The sequence below is a fragment of the Theropithecus gelada genome, chromosome 13, assembly GCF_003255815.1.
Source record: "Theropithecus gelada isolate Dixy chromosome 13, Tgel_1.0, whole genome shotgun sequence".
Classification (NCBI taxonomy): domain Eukaryota; kingdom Metazoa; phylum Chordata; class Mammalia; order Primates; family Cercopithecidae; genus Theropithecus; species Theropithecus gelada.
The window spans coordinates 47,269,482-47,289,368 of record NC_037681.1 but is presented as its reverse complement, the minus strand read 5'-3'; the positions used below and the strand labels follow the sequence as shown (position 1 = coordinate 47,289,368).

Genomic DNA, 19,887 nt, shown 5'->3' with positions numbered 1-19,887 from the left:
TGGGCCAACTTGGTTTCCGGGAGTGGCAGTGCCACCACATCCTGTGTCCTGCTCCTTGTCCCTCGAGGCCTCCCCCTCAATCCCTCATGGATATCCAACCACCCATCAGCATTTTAGGCTTTGAAGAAATGAGAAGTTTCTCCTCCTCTTCTAAAATAGTAGAGAATGAGTGAACAGGGTAATAGGGCAGGAAGGCGTTATTTGTCTAATGTGGTCCCTCCAGAGCAGAATTCTCTAGCAGGGGGACTGTAGGGGATTTGTATCAATGCCACGCAAAACTGCACAGGAATAAAGCCAGAGGGCAGGCGGAAAACAGAGCTTTGAATGACCATTCCAGCAGGTAATGAGGGGGAGGAGCACAGACTTGTCTGTGTCTCCTGTTCCTGGTAGAAAGGGTCCAAAGCGGCAGTCCCCAACCATTTTGGCACCAGGGACCAGTTTCGTGGAAGAAAATATTTCCACGGACTGGGACACGGGTGGGGCAGTGGTGGTGGGGAGTGGAGAGGGATGGTTTCAGGATGAAACTGTTCCACCTCAGGGCTGGGCACGGTGGCTCATGTCTATAATCCCAGCACTTTGGGAGGCAGAGGCAGGTGGATCACTCGAGGTCAGGAGTTCAAAACCAGCCTGACCAACATGGTGAGACCCCATCTCTACTAAATATACAAAATTAGCTGGGCGTGGTGATGCATGCCTGTAATTGCAACTACTTAGGAGGCTGAGGCAGGAGAATCGCTGGAACCTGGGAGGCAGAGGTTGCAGTGAGCCGAGATTGCACCATTGCACTCCAGCTTGGGCAACAGGAGTAAGACTCCGTCTCAAAAAACAAAAGAAAGAAACTGTTCCACCTCAGATCATCAGGCATTAGTTAGATTCTCATAAGGAGGACGCAACCTAGATCCCTCACAAGTGCAGTTCACAACAGGCTTCACACTTCTGAGAATCTAAGGCCACCACTGATCAGACAGGAGGCAGAGCTCAGGGGGTCTCAGCTTGCCCACTGCTCACCTCCTGCTCTGCGGTCCTGTACCGGTTCATGACCTGGGGCTTGGTGACCCCTGGTCCAAAGTATTCCTCAGATGCTCAAAGGAATGTCATCCCCCAAAGGCAGAGTTTATAGTTTGAAATTTCTTCTAACACCTGAAGGCCTTTTCAGTCTGTCTTTTGTCTCTTGATTCAATTTTGGGCACAGCAACCCCAGGTGTGCTGACATTATCTCCCCCAGATCCTTGAAATCAGAATCAAATGGGAATTTCACTCAGGGAGAAAATGATGCAACACACACATATATATACACATGTATGTATGTGTGTGTATGTGTGTGTATATATATGTATGTATATGTGTGTGTGTGTTTGTGTGGGTGTGTGTATATATATATATATATATATATATAGACTCTATCACCTGGGCTGGACTGCAGTGGCATCATCACGGCTCACTGCAGCCTCAACCTCCCGAGCTCAGGTGATCCTCCTGCCTCAGTCTCCCAAGTAGTTAGCTGGGGCTACAGGCACGAACCACTATACCCAGCTAATTTTTTTGTATTTTTAGTAGAGATGGGGTTTCATCATGTTGCCCAGGCTGATCTTGAATTCCTGGGCTCAAGCCATCCACCCACCTCAGCCTCCCAAATGTTGGGATTACAGATGTGAGCCCTTGTGCCAGGCTAATTTGTATGTTTGATGTCTCCTCCATCCTAGAAGATTCTGTCAATCTACATGAGAGATGCTGACAAAGGCCACAGGAAGTGTTTCTCACCTCCTCTGGACGGCTGATTTCGATTCCTTCTGGACCTGTGATCCCCAAATCTAGTGCCTCCTTAGCACCCTGGATAACAGCAAGAGAAAGAAAATGGAAAGAATCACAGAGATACTGTGTAAGAAAATACTGAACCCAAGGGACAGTGAAATATGCTAGACACAGCCTGTTTCAATAGGTTTGCTTCTTTTCTCACTTCTGCAATATTCGTCTTCTAAAGAAGGCAGAGCATGCACAGGCCCCCCATGCAGTGGGGCTCTCCTGATTCTCACTTCATAATGACTGAACATATCTTGTTCTCTTAAAAATACAGTTAACTATTATAACTAGCAAAAGGCCTGGGACACCAAAGACAAGCACTCTTTACTGATTTCAAACTCAGAATTCCCTCTCTGGAAATTGAGACAAATCTCTAGCTTCCAGTAACTCCTAGGCTAGCCCTTACCCCAAGACCTAGGAGAATGCACCAGAGGCTTATCCTTCCTGGTGCCATGAATTGATCTCTTTAATGTCTCAGATCCTCTGAAGAGGCCAAATGGAAAGCGGATTCTTATTTATTCTGTATATCAAATCTCATTAAAAATATGTCTGAGAGGTGCTCCAAATTCTCTGCTATAATGGAATGTAAATCTCATATCATTAGAATTAAGACATCATCACCTAAGACTTAGAAGCCTTTTTGAACCATAAAAAGAGATTTGTTCTTTACAGATAGTAGCAAAGTTTGGGATTTTCTGACCAAGATCTGACAGCTGGGGTGTCCACACCTCACACTTTAACAACTGATTTTGTCTGAATCCTGTGGGATCAGTGACGGGTGGTCAGGAACCCCCTGAGAACTGTCTCCACTGGTGTCCCTCCATCCAACATTCTTGGCTGCAGACTTGCCTCAGCCACAAGCTCCCCGTTTTCAGCATGGACGCGGGCGATTGCCCCAATGTCCTTGCAAGCGTGCAACACTTGGTACAGCTCGCTGTCTCGAAGCATGTACAGGTCCTTGTAGGTCATGAACATCTGGAATGAGTTGACACCCTTCTCCCTCACCAGTGTCTCCATTTCTGCTTTCACCTGGAGAACAAGTGCAAAGGCAATGCTGCGTGAGGGCAGACACCCAAGAGGCCGACTGGCAGGCACCGGCCCAGCATGGGGGAGATGCGGGGCCTGCCTCAGCTCAGTCTGTCTGTTGACCCCCGCACACCTCTCTGTCTTACTTTCCTCCCACCCCACAGGCTGCTGTGTGGTCACCTGAGCAGATGGATGCAGAAGTACTGTGAAAATTGTCAACATGACACAATTTAGGAGCCACATTGTTACTACCTTATGGGCACGTTTCTCCTATCACTTAGGCCTGTCCCCTGTGTCTGTCTCCAAACCAGCCTTAATGGTAAACATAGGAATAATAATTTTAATTTCTGTGGGCTGTTCCCTGGTGTTACAAAGAAGGCACACTAATGCTAAAAATCCAGAGGCCCTGGGAAAACTGAATTTAGGAACCAAGCCAAACGTGAACAAAGTGATGAGAGTTAGGATATTCCTAACAACATTATTTGTACTAGGAAAAACATGGAAGCAACCTTGGCCTGATAACAGGAAAATAAGTTCAGGTTCATCCATTTGGTAGAATATTAGGTGGCCGTTATATTGCTGGTCATGAACTTTGCAGCAAAATAGAAAATGCTCACACCTATGCAAAATAGCTACTCTGTGAAAGCATGGATGAAAAAAGACGGGAAAGAAAGAAGTTTAACGACAGGGATTGTGTTGGGGGTTATTGGATTATGTGCTTCCTTTCTTTTCTATTTTTAACATCTATAATTATAAACATTTATTTGATTATTATAAAACAGAATTTTAAATTCCTGATGCATGAAAGTCACCATAAGCTCTTGGAAATTAGGGAGGGTTGGCCTGGCTTCTGTGCTGCAGGGAACTTGAGCAGACCCTCTATTCCAGGCCAGCTCCAGGGGAAGTAGAGAGTGGCTTGGAGGTAGAGGCCCCTCACCCAGGAGGGTGTCCAAAAAGGAGACCCCTATTTGAGATAAGGAATGGCTGACATCCAGCGTGATCTGCACCTCTGGCCCAGAACCAAGAGGAGGTCTTCTATAAGTGCCAGGTCAGAAATAATGAAGAAACCGGGTGAGCCCCCAACTCAAGGCTAAGACCCGAGGGCAGGAATATACTGAGGCTTTAGATTATCATCTCAGAAGGGTGTTAGGCCCTTTATACCAGGGCCTACACCTGAAGAACTTGGTAAAACTTCTTCTTCTTTTTTTTTTTTTTATGATTAAGAACAGAGTTTATTCGAGCTGAAAGCTTGAGGATGGCTGCCTGGGAGCACAGATTCAAGTTGCCCTGAATATACACTCTGATTAGCAGCAGTTACAAGTGGGGTTTTAACGGAAAATGAAGAGGCAGTTCCTAAGTTGGTAAAACTAATAATGCTTATTATTTTTATGATTCTGCGGCACCCACCAAAGTACTGGTACATGGGGCTTAATAAATAATTGATGAAAGAATGACTATCCAGACTGCTACCCTGGACAAATAAGCAGAAAAACCCCGGAAACAAAGCCAAATCCAAATGCCTGTAGATCAGGAAGAGCAAGAAAGTGGGAATCCAGGGAGAGGACACTGGACTCTGACACTGGGGCCTGGGCAGGGGGAGGACAGGAAAGCCAGAGGCCAGGGGCACAGACACAAAGGAGGCACAGAGGCTGAAGTGAAAAAGGTTCAGGGGGTGCCAGCCTCAGTCACAGACCAGGACAGCCTCGATGCTTCTCGGAACAGAAGCTGGGCCCCCAGTAGGAAAAAAGCGTACCACTGTCCATTCATTCCAGGCAGTGCTGAGGCAGGACGGGAGCCTCAGTTCGGAGACCTCAGCGCAATGCAGTGGACTGTCAGTACACACGGGATATGGCATATGACCCTCTGCACCTGAGCCCTGCTCAGGCCACTGCTCAGCAGCACCGCCCATGACCTGTCGGTGGCGCCCCACGTTCACACGAGACAATAGGAGCCTCATGGTTAGAGCAAGGAAACTGCGTCCCCAAGGCCTGGGCTCTGGCCTTGGCTTCTCTGTGCCTGCTGGAAAACAGCTCATTAAGTTAAGCAGGACAGGCCCACCCGCTCGCCTTATGGAATCCCAAGTGTGTTTTCTTTTGGCATTGTGGGGAGCTAGGATGGTAGTGGGAGGGGTGCCCCACATAAACAGGAGGCACTGCATCCCAACCCGCCCCGCTGCCTACAAGACCACTCGTGCCTTCTTCTGGGATCCCACCAGCACTGTTACCTTGGGTGCCCACCAGGTGATCCCCACGTGGAGGGCGTAGTCACAGCAGACCTTGGGGTCGGCCAGACCCCGGCATTTCTCATAAGCGTCCACGAGGGAGGTCTCCTTGTCGGGCAGGACGTGGCCAATGATCATAGTGGTGCCTCCGACGAGCGCTGCCTAGGAAGACGGGAAAAGGCAGTCTTGTCACAGCCCTGCCTGCCCCCAAGTCCATGATGTGGTGAGACATGGTCCTCACGGTCCATTCAAAGACAGGCCCTGCCTCACAAGAGGCTGTGAGGACCAAGGGCAGCGAGGTTTGGGAAACTGTAAAGAGCTGTGTGGAGGCGCAGGAGCCAGCGTGACCTTCATCATGACCATGGGTCTCCAAACCTGCTTCTTCCTCAGCCAGGGTTTCAGCTTGGCACGCTGGAAAAACCCACGCCGTGGGTCACCAGGCCTAAGGCCTATCTTCCCAATGAGAGATTCTCTCCCTAAACGATTTTTAGCCAATTGACTCTATAGATGTCATGATCAAATGTCTGTATGTAATATATAACATAATATAGTGCCGTATCATATAATAACGTAATATTGATGCCATAATCAAATGCCTGTTTATATCATTTACTTAGTTACACACGTCTACTTGAACCATGATATATAAAGTGCTAATTTGGATATACTGTTTTGTTTTATTCTCTCAAATTTCATGACGCAAGTCTGTTCAAACATTTTGCATGCATCTTCAACATCAGGGTCTTTGTCTTCAGTTTTTCTAAGCACAGGGGCTTCATTTTCATCTATCTTGGTTGAGACTGGCAGTTTTTAGATGCATGCGTGATTTATCAGTGAAAACTGATCCTATTCACAACTCCACAAGATACCACTTTAAAAAGAAATTGTTAGAAAGCCTCACTCACAATCCTAGAGTGAACCCCCAGGAAAAATGACTAAATCTGTATTAGAGATTCCACCCTCTCAACTTTTTAAAAGTGAATTTTATCAGGGGACTTCTGTGAACTTCCAAAACTAGCATTGATCAAAAGCTATTTCAGGCTAATGTGTTGTTCCCAAACAAAACTTAAAATAAAATTAAAATACGTGAGAGTGGGCGCGGTGGTTCACACCTGTAATCCTGGCACTTTGGGAGGCTGAGGCGGATGAATCACCTGAGGTCAAGAGTTCAAGATGAGCCTGGCCAATGTGGTGAAACTCCGTCTCTACAAAAATACAAAAATTAGCCAGGTGTGATGGTGGGTGCCTGTAACCACAGCTACTTGGGAGGCTGAGGCAGGAGAATTGCTTGAACTTGGGAGGCAGAGGTTGCAGTGAGCCAAGATTGCCTCATTGCACTCCAGCCTGGGCGACAAGGGTGAAACTCTGTCTCAAATAAATAAATAAATAAATAAATAAATAAATAAATAAAATAATTGAGAGAGAGCCCCATAACATGACAGTCTTTGTGAGGGCTCTAACACAAAGTAACACAAAGTGACTCAAAGTGACTCAAAATGGTTTGAGTCCTCATAGTGCTTCACAGCTCCAAGTTCAAGTCCCTGCTCTGTTCCCTTGTGGTTGGAATAACCCCAGTCAGGTTACTTAACTTCTCTGGATGCAGAGTCTTTACCTACACAAAGGGTGGCTTCCTGGTTGGGCAGTTGTGAAGGTTAAGTAAAACATCACTATGGAACAGATGTGGTAAAATGTCCTAACATGTGTGTTTAGTCACTCAGAACTTCGGTTTTTGTTTTTGTTTGAGACTGGGTCTCATTCTGTTGCCCAGGCTGGAGTATAGTGGTGCAGTCATAGCACACTGCAGCCTCAAACTCCGGGGCTCAAGCGATCCTCCCGCCTTGGCCTCCTGAGTAGCCAGCATCGCAGTTGTATGCCACCTTGTCCGGCTAATTAAAAAAAAAAATGTGTATATCTATTCTTTGTAGAAACAGGGTTTCCCTACGTTGCCCAGGCTGGTCTTGGAACTCCTTGCCTCAAGTGATCCTCCCACCTTGGCCCCGCAAAGTGCTGGGACTGCAGGCATGAGCCCCTGCACCCAGTCGGAATTTAGGTGTTTATCTCTGTTTTCTGTAGGGGAGAAAAAGAGCTCCATGAAATTGTCTTAATGGTTTCATGCTTCTCTATTCAGTTAAATCCTTGATCACAAATCAAAAATATTGCTGGGGGATAAGGGACTGAAAAAAATTAGCTCAGCAGCCCAACAGCAATTAAAATTAAAACTCTCACAACCTTGATGTTCCATGACGCAGGTTGGGCCAGTGAGAAAGTTCCCAGTTGTCCTGGGGAACTCGGTGGTTTGACTTCTTGCATAGCTTAAAGCAACCAACAGAGGGTGGTAGTTCTGTGGTACCTGCAAGAGCTGTGATGGGGGCGGCAGAGGAACCGGGAGAAAGAGGAGAGCAGTGCAGATTGTAGCTTTACTAGCAGGCTTCTATTTCTGATTTTGCTGGATCGTGCCAGGCTGATTCATCCTCACAGCAGGTGGTTGTACTCTATTTTGTCCTGAAATGCATCTCTTGCTTTTACACATGCACATGGGGGTGTATATTGGGGTTTTACACACTAACTTGTTTCATTTTTCTGTGGCTCTGGATTGCATTCCTTTGGAGCCCCCCAGTACCTCTGCAGGCTTGGATAGGAGAAGAGGAACCTGGAAACGGCACAGTGAGATGAAAGAGCCAGGACCAGTCCTCATAATGAAGGTCCCAGGGCAAGAGGAGAAAAGGAGGATCATGTGCTGATTCTCTAAACACTCAAAAGCTAGATCAAGTTAAAAAACCATTACATAGAATATACTCTATTCTCCTACTCTGTCAAATATATCTTCATAAAGGCCAAAAGGGCCAGGACCTTAGAATCCTCAAGGTCCTTAAAATTCTGAACTATACTTCAGGGATAGTTGGCCTCAGCCTCTGTGCCTGCCCCCAGCCCACACTCCCCTATCCTGAATTGATCCTGCAGCCTGCAGACCTAAGCTCTGTCCAACTCCTGCAAAATGCTGTCCTTGGGCCCAGTATGCACACATTGGTGGTCTGTCCCCCAGGAGGAGACATTCGGGTTTTCGTAGGCTCTGGAATGCTCAGGGCTGTTTCTCAGGGAATTCCAGGGACCCAGAGTGTAGTTTAGGAATGGGTGAGTGGGGTCTGGGTAGTAGGGGTACAAGTTGTTGGAGGGCCCAAGCAGGACCCTGAAGTCCAGAGCCCTGGGAAGAGGCTCCTTTCACCTGGGTCTAAGGACAGGAACTGAAAAGAGTTTGGGAAGGAGTTGGAAGCATAGGAGGTAGTCTTGACTTTCTCACATATTGGTTGTAATCTAGGAGCACCATGTGCCCCCTGACATGCATCTTACTTCTCAGGGGTCCCAGAGGGTCAGGTGGCAATGGATGTGAGAGCATCTACAAGCTGGGAGAGGCATGCATATACGTGTCTGGAATAATTATTACCGTTGCTACCCCAGGCCTCGAAACAAGAGTTTCATTGGATCAGCAAACTCTCCCCCAGCTGCAGGCTCGCAAGCCCACACCACACACTGATGTTCAAGCACTTGTTTCCTCTTAGGCAAGACATACATAGAGTTGGCTTTTTGAATATGTACCATTCCGACCCAAGGATGAATGCTGACAAGCTCTGTTTTCACAGGAAAGTGATATCACAGATGTGACACAACTGTTTAGTGTCATCCCCCACAAAACAGCCTTGTAGAAATCGGCAGCAGTGCCCAGCTCAGTCCTGTTCCCGAGGCTTTCAAAAGGATGATGTTTAAGAACATGTGATTGTTGAATGCTCATGACTGTTTTTATGCAAATAATGGTGTTGGTTAAGTACGTTTCAGAAGATCTTTAATGGAAGTCAATAAAAATGATGTTCACGAAGGCTGTCATAACATGGAAAAAGTTTTATACTATAATGAGTGAAAAAGGCTTGATTCAAAATGCTTGGAACCATGTTCAAACACACATACTCCCCACACAAGGAATAAAAATGCAAGGAAATAGACCAAAATATTAACAATGGTTTGTTTGTTTGTTTGAGACACAGTCTTGCTCTGTGGCCCAGGCTGGAGTGCAGTGGTGCAATCTCAGTTCACTGCAACTTCTGCCTCCCGAGTTCAAGCGATTCTCCTGCCTCAGCCTCCTGAGTAGCTATTACAGGCACCTGCCATAATGCCCGGCTAATTTTGTATTTTTAGTAGAGATGGTGTTTCACCATGTTAGCCAGACTGGTCTTGAGCTCTTGACCTCAAGTGATCTGCCTGCCTTGGTCTCCCCAAATGCTGCGGTTATGGATATGAGCCACCACGCCTGGCCAACAATGGTTATTTTTGAGTGATGAGATTCTGAGGAATTTATTTTTTTCAACTTTTCCAAAATTTAACAGAATATAAGTTTTATAATGTACACTTAAAAATAAATTTGGAGGAAGTTAAAACTGCAGTATTTACAATTTTAGTTAGCCATTCTTAATGTGTTTAAAATATTTTAAAGTTATGAAATATTTCAGAGTAAAAATATAGAAAATAATAAAACATACACCCATATATCCACTACTCAAAATTAACAGATGTTGGCCGGGCGTGGTGGCTCATGCCTGTAATCCCAGCACTTCGGGAGGCCGAGGCGGGCGGATCACAAGGTCAGGAGATCGAGACCACAGTGAAACCCCGTCTCTACTAAAAATACAAAAAATTAGCCGGGCGCGGTGGCGGGCACCTGTAGTCCCAGCTACTCAGGAGGCTGAGGCAGGAGAATGGCGTGAACCCGGGAGGCGGAGCTTGCAGTGAGCCGAGATCGCGCCACTGCACTCCAGCCTGGGCGACAGCGTGAGACTCCGTTTCAAAAAAAAAAAAAAAAAAATAACACATGTTAACATTTTTGCCATGTTTACCTCAGATGCTCTTTTTAAAGAAAATGAAATGAAATATTTCTGATACAGCTAAAGCCCTCCATCCTATTCCCATCCCTCTCTTCCCTGAAGATGGCATACATTCCTCCCATCTATGTTTTTATGCTTTTACTACATAAACACATAACATTTACAAATTTATACAAAATGTATACAATAAAAAATTATACAAATAGTATCTATCGTAATGTCTATATTCTTTTGCAACTTGCTTTCATGTACTCAATATTATCTTTACGATTTATTTACGTAGATTTATTTCATTCCTTTTAATTGATTTATTATATAAACATGCCTCCATGTATGAATGCATTTCCAAGTTCATGGACATTTACAACTTCACACAGTGCCTGAGCATTCTTGCAAGCATATGAGCAGAGACCACATTGCAGGTGGACACTGCCAGGAAGCAGAATTGCAGCTTTGTAGAACATCCTCATCTCCAACTACTCCAGACCTGATCATGGAACAGCTGATCACACGACAGCCTCCTTGAGCCTGGTGGCTGACCAAAAGTGGCCATTTATCAACCCAAGCCCTTATTTTTAAAAATATAAATGTTTAAAAAATATCTGTCCAGCCAAGCATTTCCCATTATGTAGGTGGAAATTTGTTTTTATCCTGACATCTCTCACTATTAAATTAACAGAGACATTAGGATCATTTGTTTAACCAACAGACACTGCACCATTATATATATTTGGAAGAACACAAAACATCACTTTACTATTTCAAAGGGTCACTATTATTTTGTTTTTGACATTTATAACATACTGCTGGGTAAAGTTGGATTTATTTGATGCTCATCTGTTCCCTAAGAAAACCCAATATATTTAATGGTAATCCATTTTATGACACAGTTTCCAGGCATACACTTGACAAGGCGCAGGAACCTGTACTAGAACTCAGCCTAAACCTTTTATAAACGCCATCTTTATACTTCAGAAGTTCATCAGACCACCGCGGGGCACATGGGGGGTCTCCATATTGACTAGGGAACTGCTCAGCAAGTTGGAAAGACATTTCAGATACTTGTGGCCCTTCAGATAAGATTCATTTGTTGACATCACAGCATTGGAGAGAACAATGTGTTGGTCACTTCCAGCTTTATCAGGAGAAAGACGTTTGAAGAGCCACTCTCTCACCATCTTCTACAGGACTGCCCTGCCGCTCCAATGTGTTTTGCTGAATTTCCTGCAGCAATTGCTTCCCAGCAACCCTGCCCACAAGATTTGGTCCTCTTGCTTCAAGGCCAAGAACCAGTTGGTCAAGTTACAAGCTTTGTGCTCTGCTATTGAGAAGGCACTTGGGCTACAGTCAATTCATGGAGTTTTTCATTAAGGAAAGGGTAGAGACTTCCTAGAGCATATCTTCATATGAAAATATGCAAGGAAAAAGGGTGTATGTTTGAGGAGGCGACTGGAATCAGAAAAGCAGGATCTGCTACTACTGGGATGTATATAGATTAAGGCCAACTCAATCTTTATAGAGGGAACGACACTGCACTGAGAATCAAATGACGAGTGGATGTGCTCTATAAACTGGTAAGCGCAACGCAAACATGTCTGCAGCTCTTAATGCTGCTGGAAAAGCTATCATTTGTTCAGATGGATCTGCCTCTCTTGGAATTGCTGAACCACTTCCTTTTCTTTTCACATTAAAATTATCTTCCATCTTTTATTCACATCCTCCCGACGTACAAGAGAAACAAAAAAATAACCAGCTCAATAGTTTCTCTATTGCTCATGGTAACTTCCTTCCCCTTCAGCATTCTCTTGGCTACTTATTGGCCATCTGGAAAGCAAGCTTTGAACATCACCATGGGATGTGAGCAACCCCCATAACGGGTCCAAGCATTTCATCAAGTGAGATGATGCATGTATGGTACCTGGAACCATGCCTGGCATGCAGGAAACACCTTTCCCATTCTGAATCACAAGCCCACCATCCAGGCCCAGCTCCATGGGCCTGTCGCCCGTGCAGCTGCACAAGGCCCTACATTTAGAAGGGCTCTGCGCTTGCTTTTTTTTTTTTTTTTTGAGACAGACTCTCGCTCTGTCTCCCAGGCTGCTGGAGTGCAGTGGCGTGATCTTGGCTACTGAAACCTCTGCCTCTCGGGTTCAAGCGATTCTCGTGCCCCAGCCTCCCCAATAGCTGGAACTACAGGTGTGTGCCACCATTCCTGGCTAATTTTTTGTGTTTGTAGTAAAGACGGGATTTCACCATGTTGGCCAGGCTGGTCTCGAACTCCTGATCTCAGGTGATCTGCCTGCCTCAGCCTCTCAAAGTGCTGGGATTACAGGCGTGAGCCACTGAGCCCGGCCATTCTGTGCTTGTTTTAATGCTCTACTGTCACCATCTGGAAATTCTTAACAATTTTTAAACAAGGAGTCTCATATTTTCCTTTTGCACTGGGCCCTGCAAATTATGTGGCCAGTCCAGCCATCAGCTTATCACCTATGCCGGCCTGATGTAGGGGAATCAGGCTCTTAATGGCCTTACACTGGGCTTCATTGTCAACTCAGCTAATTCACATGGGTTGGGGGTTGCTGAGGACACTTGACCACTTGACCATTTCTCTGATGATCCCCTTCCAGGCAGCTTGCATGCTGACCCCACTCCATCCTCTTTGTGCCACCCCCAACCCCACACCCAACCCCAGCACCTTCTGTCAGATACTCCTTAAGAAAACAGCCTCATCCAGGGCATCTGAGAGATGCATAATTTGTTCTCTGAGGCCCCAGTCTCTGTCCCTTTGGCTACATACAGCCCTCAGGCCTTATCTTGACTGATAATTTGCAGCCTGTTGAGCTCATCCTGAAGCTGACAGGTTTTCCCTAAATTGCACATTTGTAATTGATTGCACTCCTAAACTTCCTTTTACTTTCCACTCCTACCTTCTGGGTCTACAGCCTTTACCACATCATCCAGGGCATGGTCCCACTTCCTGACCTTACTTTGCTGTTACTCTAAATGTTATCATATCTAAAACTCACACTCCGTTCTTTCAATTTTCTACAGAGGAAACAGGCAACATTCGATCCACAATATATTTTGAAAAACAAAAATTCTCATACTGAATCTGCCTGCCACTTAAAACACATTAATACTATAGTATCCTGACAAGAATCAGACATTCAGGCAGGCAGATCTAGGTTTAAATTCCAGCTCCATCACTTATTAGTTGTAAGATCTTCAGCAAGCTACTTAATCTCCTTGAGCTCCATTTCTCCCTTTGTAAAACAGAGATAGTAATACTTCTCTCATGGAGTTACTATGAGAATTAAATGACATACGGCATATAAGGCACCTAACCCAGTGCCTGCACATAGCAGGAGCCCAGTAAATATTCCTGAGGAACAAGAAGCATAATTTGTAGGTAGCACTAATACGTACACTGTGTGCCCTCTATTATGTGTATCAGACGCTCCAGAAGAAGAAATGTAAGCATCTTAAGGAGCTTAGAGTCCAACTGGCAAACAGGAAAGGAGAAAAGTTCAGTTTTAATAGGAATGACTTCAAAATACTATGAGACTACAAGGCAGCAAGAGATAGTATTCCTCGATGATGATGGAGTGCAGCAAGTGCAAAAGCAGCCCAGTGGAAGGAAAGGTCATGTTATGATAGGAAGGCTGTGAGCAGTGGGTAGGCATGATTTGACCAGGACCAGGCCAGAATGCTCCGGGGTAGCAAACGGCATAGCAAAGTCAGAGGCACAGCAGGAAGACAGAGAACAGGCTGAGGTTCCGGCTGAGGCAGGTCTGATTAGGACCAAACTGGGGACTTTGATTAAACTGATTCCATTGCATCGGCAAAGTTTGTCACCTTGTGTGACAAGTGGAGGTGGTGGTAGCGAGGGAGTTTAGGGAGTGTGGGGTTTAGGAGCACATTTACAGAGAGGAGTCGGGCCACACTGCCATCCCTGGACATGTCTGGCCCAGAACGGGAGGCTGTCGGGGGAGCTGGGATGCACTTGATCTCTGCTGTAAGCCACGTGCAGCCACAAGCAGTCTCTGGGCAGAGGAAGAGTATGAACATCAGACTTCGCAACATCACTCTGGCCGTAGTGTGCAAGCTCAAGGGCAGTGTTGGGATGATGGACCTGACTGGAGGCTGGGTTGGAAGAGACATATGTGATTCATGTTTCTTGGAAGAAGCAGCAAGCTTTGATGACAGACGAGGAGGTGAAAATAAATAACGGGGGAGGTTTTATGCTTGGGTGGCTGAAAAAATGGCATCAGGAGAGAGAAAATCAAATTTAGGGGGAAGGGAATTTTTAGACACATGGAGACAGAGATGATTAAGAGACATTCAAGTGTTGATAAAAATTGCTAATAATTAACATCATGAAGCACTTCCTGTGCCAGTTTAATTCTCCCCCGAATAGGGGCCAATATTATCCTCATTGTTCAGATGAGGAAACTGAGGGCTGATATTCTCATCTACTGGGCTAGAGGGACCTTCCTTGCATTCATTCAGGAGAGGGGTGGCTAAAGATGGAGGTGATCAGAGGAGACTGGGAGGAGAGCGGAGGAAGTGCAGGCCCTTTGTCCCAGACTTCTTAGTAGAACAGGAAATAAAGCCAAAATCCCAGATGGAAGGTTTTGGGGGAAATCATGAGTGTTGGTCTGAGCCAAGGTGAGGCTTAGGAAAACCATTTGGAAAATGCACTGCGGAGTCAACCAGACAGGCAGTGACAGGGCTTGGCTGAAGTTTCCATGCCATTGTAATGGACCCACTCTGAACCAGGAGCTGGGGCAGAGAAAGCACTCTGGAAGAGCTGAGGGGCTGGGAGCCCAGGGGTTAGGGATGGTCAACAAAGGGGTCCAGGCAGAAGTCCAGCACAGTCACAAAATGGGAAGGGGTCCCAGGGCATGTTGAGTTTGGTTTGGGGCTCAGAGTGACATTTGCATTATTCAGTTGGTTAGAAATGCAGTTCAATTCTCCAATGGTGCATGGAGGCAGGGGCAATGGTGGGAGAAGCCTGAACTCTGGAGCCTGACAGACCTGGATTTGGGTTCTGGCTGTATCCCTTAGGAGTCCCTGGTCTTTAGCAAGTAGGCCTGGCTTGGGTGGATGGGTTACCTGCAGGAGGTATCCTTGGAAGAGGAGTGGGGTTGTATGGAGGACAAGGAGCGTGTTAAGTTGGGCTTTTGGGGCATCCAATGCACAATGTCTAGTAGGGAGGTGCACAGAGGTGGCTGGTGGCTGGGCTGCAGGTCTAAATGGGAGTCGTCAGTAACAGATTATGTAGGGGGAGAGGACGGGTAAGAGGAAGAGACACTCTGGAATAGGACCCTGAGAAGCCACAGCATAGGAGAGCATCAAGATGAAGACAAGACCAGGAAGGAGACTGGGAAGGAATTGCAAAGAAGTAGGAGGAAGCCCGGGGGTATGGGGTTATGGAAGCCAAGCAAAGCCTCTTACCAAGGCACAGAAACTCCCTAGGGCTCACTGGCTTCAAGAAGAGGTGAGCTCCCCTTAGTGGTTAAGATGCAGGCCCTCCCTGGGAGTCCTGAATTCCTGCTCCCCATACGTGAGTAGCCTAGGGACCTTTCTTGTCCCAGAGACAAAGAACACATCTATTCAGGAAGCCCTGATTTCAGCCTGCCCTGGCTCCTGCTCAACAGGTGGACAGATCCCAGGCACATCCCATGCTGCCAGCAACCACTGCTGAGAAGTGAAAGGTCTGTGATTCTGTGTGAAATCCCTGCTTCCCCTCCTCCCTTCAGCCCCATCAATAAAGAACAGGCCTCATTGGTAAGCTAGGGAGCAGCCGGGTCATGCATGGGTCAGGAGGCTGTGCAAAAGCCCCTGCCCCTCCTTCCCTTCTGTCACAAATTCCTAAGTACAAAGGGGAACTGGCTCCAGGGCTGCCTCAGCAACGCCTGGGAAGACCAGAGGACCCCCCAGGGAAAGACGATTCCGAGGTCTGCGATTCTCACCCCTGGAGGGCTTCCAAGCAGCAAGGGGGTGCTCCCTCACAGAAGGCTCTCGGATGAAACTAGACCCAGAGAGAATCTACTGCAAGGGTGCAGACCAGCCCAAAGACCTGGCCCCTTTCTGCCTCCTGCATCAGCACAGTGAGGTACTCTCCCATCTAATCTTCACAGCCATGTGAAACAGACATGGTCATCTTCTCAGGTTTTGAGAGACCAGCCAAGGTTGCGATCCAGGTATTTTTACTCCAAATCCCACACTCTTCTGTAATACTGAAAACTGGTCTGAGGCTGCTGCTAAAATAGTAACTCGGCACAGAACCTCCCAGCCTGGGTGATCCCACCCCAGCTTCAGGGTCTCCCAGAGGGTGTACTTAAAATAGAACACTGATAAGTTAGTATATATATCAGCTCTAACACTTTTTTTTTTTTTACATTTTGGAACTAGAAATACATGAACACCCACTGGTGGGAGAAATGTAGAAACATGCATGGTTTTTATGGTGAGATGTGAGGCACATTTCCATGCTGAAGACATTTCCTTTAAGCCCTGAATGAATTGGGCGAATTCCCAGACATGGCAGATCAGTGAGTCCCAGGGATACAGAAGCAGCTTGCTAGCAAAAGTGATATCACTCTCACTGAAGTCATCAGGCCACTGTGGCATTAGCTCCTGGGTTTAACATACTTTCAGGAAAGAAATTAGCATTTACTGACAGCCTACTATGTGCAATGTTCTTAATATTTATTATCTTATTTGATTCTCAAAATGACTCTGTAATGGAAAGCAGGAACTCAAACAGGTATTTGTACACCCATGTTCATAGCATTCACAGCGGCCAAAAGGTGGTTGCAACCTAGGTATCCATAGACAGATGAATGGAGAAGCAAAATGTGGTATCTATGTACAATGGAGTATTATTCAGCCTTAAAAAGGAAGGACATTCGGACACCTGCCGCAACATGGATGAGTCTTGAGGACCTTATGCTAAGTGAAACAAGCCAGTCACAAAACAACAAATACAGTATGATTCCATTTATGTGAGGGACCTGGAGTAGTCAAAATCAGAGAGAGAAAATAAGATGGTGTTGCCAGGGACTAGGGGAGGGAGGAATGGGGAATCAATGTTTAATGGGAACTTCTCATTCGTTCAGCCTCATCGATAGAGAGCCAGTGGGGAAGATGAAAACGTTTCGGAGGTGGACAGTGATGATGGTTGCACAACAATGCGAATGTACTTCATGCCACAGAACTGTACACTTAAAAACAGTCAAATGGTAAAATTTATGTTGCATGTAGTTTACCACAATAAATACTTTTTAAAAATGCCTCCGTAGGGTAGGGATTACTCTTCTCATTTCACAAATAAAAAAACCGGGGCCTGAGAAAATCACACAGCCAGACTCTAGAGCCCCCTGGTTTCCTTTACACAAGGCTAGAGTAGCCCTGGCCTGACGCAGGGGCTCCCCAGCTCCAAGATTCCTCAAAGAATGGAGAAAAACCCAAATGAAATCGAACCTAACTGCAGCTTAGAAACAGAGGGGTAGGTGTGGCTTGGGCTTGAATTACAGGGCGAAAAGTGAGAATTATGCCAACATTTAAAATGATGAAATGAGGAGCTCCAGGCTTCTCTCTAATCCAGAATGATTATCTTCAGTGCCGAGCATCCAATTTAAATTCATTGTGTTTAATACAAAGCCACAGTACGGAGCCGGCTGGCTCCCGACATGCGGTTTCCATGGAGACTGGAGAGGCTCCTCAGAGGAGCTGTGTGGTACAGGGAATGTGGCTGCCAGCTTCCGGAGAGCCGCTCTGAAACAGAGCCACAGTGAGAGGCCCTTTGTCACCCACATCCTTAGCAAAGCCCCTTCTAACCCCAAAAAGGGACGTTTACAGGCCAGCAGGCCATGATGATGTTTATTAAACATCCAGGCTACCCCGGATGCCAGAGAGCAATAAGACACATGTAACTCTGCTTTCTCCATCCTTCAGCTGCCTCAACGTGGCAAGACCCTCATTTTAGTCCCAAAGCTATGGAGGGGACAGTGCCATAGAGCTGCCGAGAGGCCGCCCTGGAAACGTGGTTTCCAGGAAAGGGGGCTGCGAGTCAATGGGTGGCAGACAGGCCTGCCCTGCCCTTATTAGCTCGGCAAGTTATTTCACCTCTCTGGGACCCTGCTTTCCGTCTGCAAAGGAAGGATAAGATCTGCCTGAGGGGGATTCAAAGATCAAAATAAGTGATGAATGGGTGTGGAAGTGCTCTGATGGGTGGGCCTGAGGTCCAGGCCTGACAGCTCAGGTGCATCCCTATTGCAGAGGGGTTGGGCGATGGATGCCTAACCTCAGGTCCTGTGACAGCCATGTGCTGCCATGCATCAGCTCAGGGTCTGAGGTCCCAGATCCCCTCGGGGGCTGAACACACCCCATTTTGAGGACTGTATTTTCCACCTGGTGGGAAAAATATACTCTTTGATGGCCACTAAGTCTAGGGCTTCTAGATTGGGAGCCAAAGTGCTCTCCTAAACCTAGGTCCTGGAATGTGTTTTGCCTGGCAGTGTGAGAATCAAGGCAATAAACCAGAAAAGAGAAGTTCCAGCCCAGGCCTGAAGGTAACAAAGGATACTGTAAAGAATAGAAAACTGACTGAGGGAAAGGGGGGTGGGGCGGTGGCTTAGTGGTTAGATTCAGTCCAGGAAAAGTTGAATCCCAATCTAGTCCTCTCAGGAGCCCCCAGCCTACCCCTCTTCTCCACCAACTCTAAATCTGAGGCAAGAGGAAGCATGAGTTCTTCCCCATGATGTCATTGTAATTTACTTTAAATTAGACATGGGTGATATGAAGACAACACATTTATATCAATATTTATAATCATGTCATAGATTTTTCCCTCCAAATAACTTGAGAAAATTTTAAGGAAAATTCCTAACTTTTAGCCAACAGAAAGAGGCCATGTTAAGGACTGAGAATGTTTATCAAGTGCTTGGTTAATGTATTCATTTCTTTATGTTTTTGATTTGCAGCCTGCCCTAAACTATTTGCTTCCAAGGACATAAAATAGCTATACAACTTTGAAAAAGAACAGAGTTGGAACACCTACACTGCCTGATTTCAAGACTTACTGTAAAGTTACAATAATTAAGAGACTGTGGTATTGGTGTAAAAATAGACAAACAGATCAAAAGAAGAGTCCAAAAATAGGCTGGCACATGTATGGTCAATTGATTTTTGACAAGGGATAATCTTTTCAATAAACGGCTCTGAAACAATTAGACAGCCATTTGAAAAAAAAAAAAAAAAAAAAAAGTAGATGCTTACCACATACCATATATAAAAATTAACTTAAAATAGATCATAGACTGAACTGTAAAAGCTAAAATTACAAACTTCCAAAAGAAAACATAGGAGAAAATCTTAGAGACCTTGGATTCTGCAAAAATTTATTGATTACAGCACGAAAAGCATAAAGTAGAAAGAAAAAATCGATAAATTGGACTTCAGAATCAAAAACTACTGCTCTTCAAAAAACACTTAAGAAAAGGAAAAAGTAAGTAACAGACTGGGAGAAAAATTTGCAAAACATATATCTAATAAATGACCTGTAATTAGACTATAAACAACTCTTGGGCCGGGTGTGGTGGCTCATGCCTGTAATCCCAGCACTTTGGGAGGCTGAAGCCAGCAGATCACCTGAGGTCAATAGTTCAAGACCAGTTTGGCCAGCATGGTGAAACCCCATCTCTACTAAAAAACAAAAAACAAAAAACAAACAAACAAAAAACCCCATCTCAAAAAAAAAAAAAAGAAGAAGAAAGAAAAAAGAAAACAACTCTTATATTCAGATATTTAAAAGTCAACAACTTATTAAAAGATGGGGAAAAGGTATGAGCAGACACTTCACCAAAAACATATAGAAAGTATATAGGCACATGTAAAGACATTTAACACTGGTCACGAAGGAAATGCACATTGTAACCACACTGAGATACCACTACACACCTA

The 19,887-nt window shown here is 45.7% G+C and overlaps 1 protein-coding gene across 2 annotated transcripts in view; it reads right to left on the bottom strand.

The window, feature by feature from the left end:
• The window catches only part of DPYSL5 (dihydropyrimidinase like 5), a 102,882-nt gene that overhangs the window by 20,008 nt on the left and 62,987 nt on the right, over positions 1 to 19,887 (bottom strand). For both annotated transcript variants that reach the window (XM_025354803.1, XM_025354804.1), the window contains exons 3-5: positions 5,051 to 5,209; positions 2,650 to 2,829; positions 1,762 to 1,830 (exon numbers count right to left, since the gene is read on the bottom strand). In XM_025354803.1, coding sequence (XP_025210588.1) covers positions 1,762 to 1,830; positions 2,650 to 2,829; positions 5,051 to 5,209 — 408 coding nt within the window. The remainder of the gene's footprint in view (positions 1 to 1,761; positions 1,831 to 2,649; positions 2,830 to 5,050; positions 5,210 to 19,887) is intronic.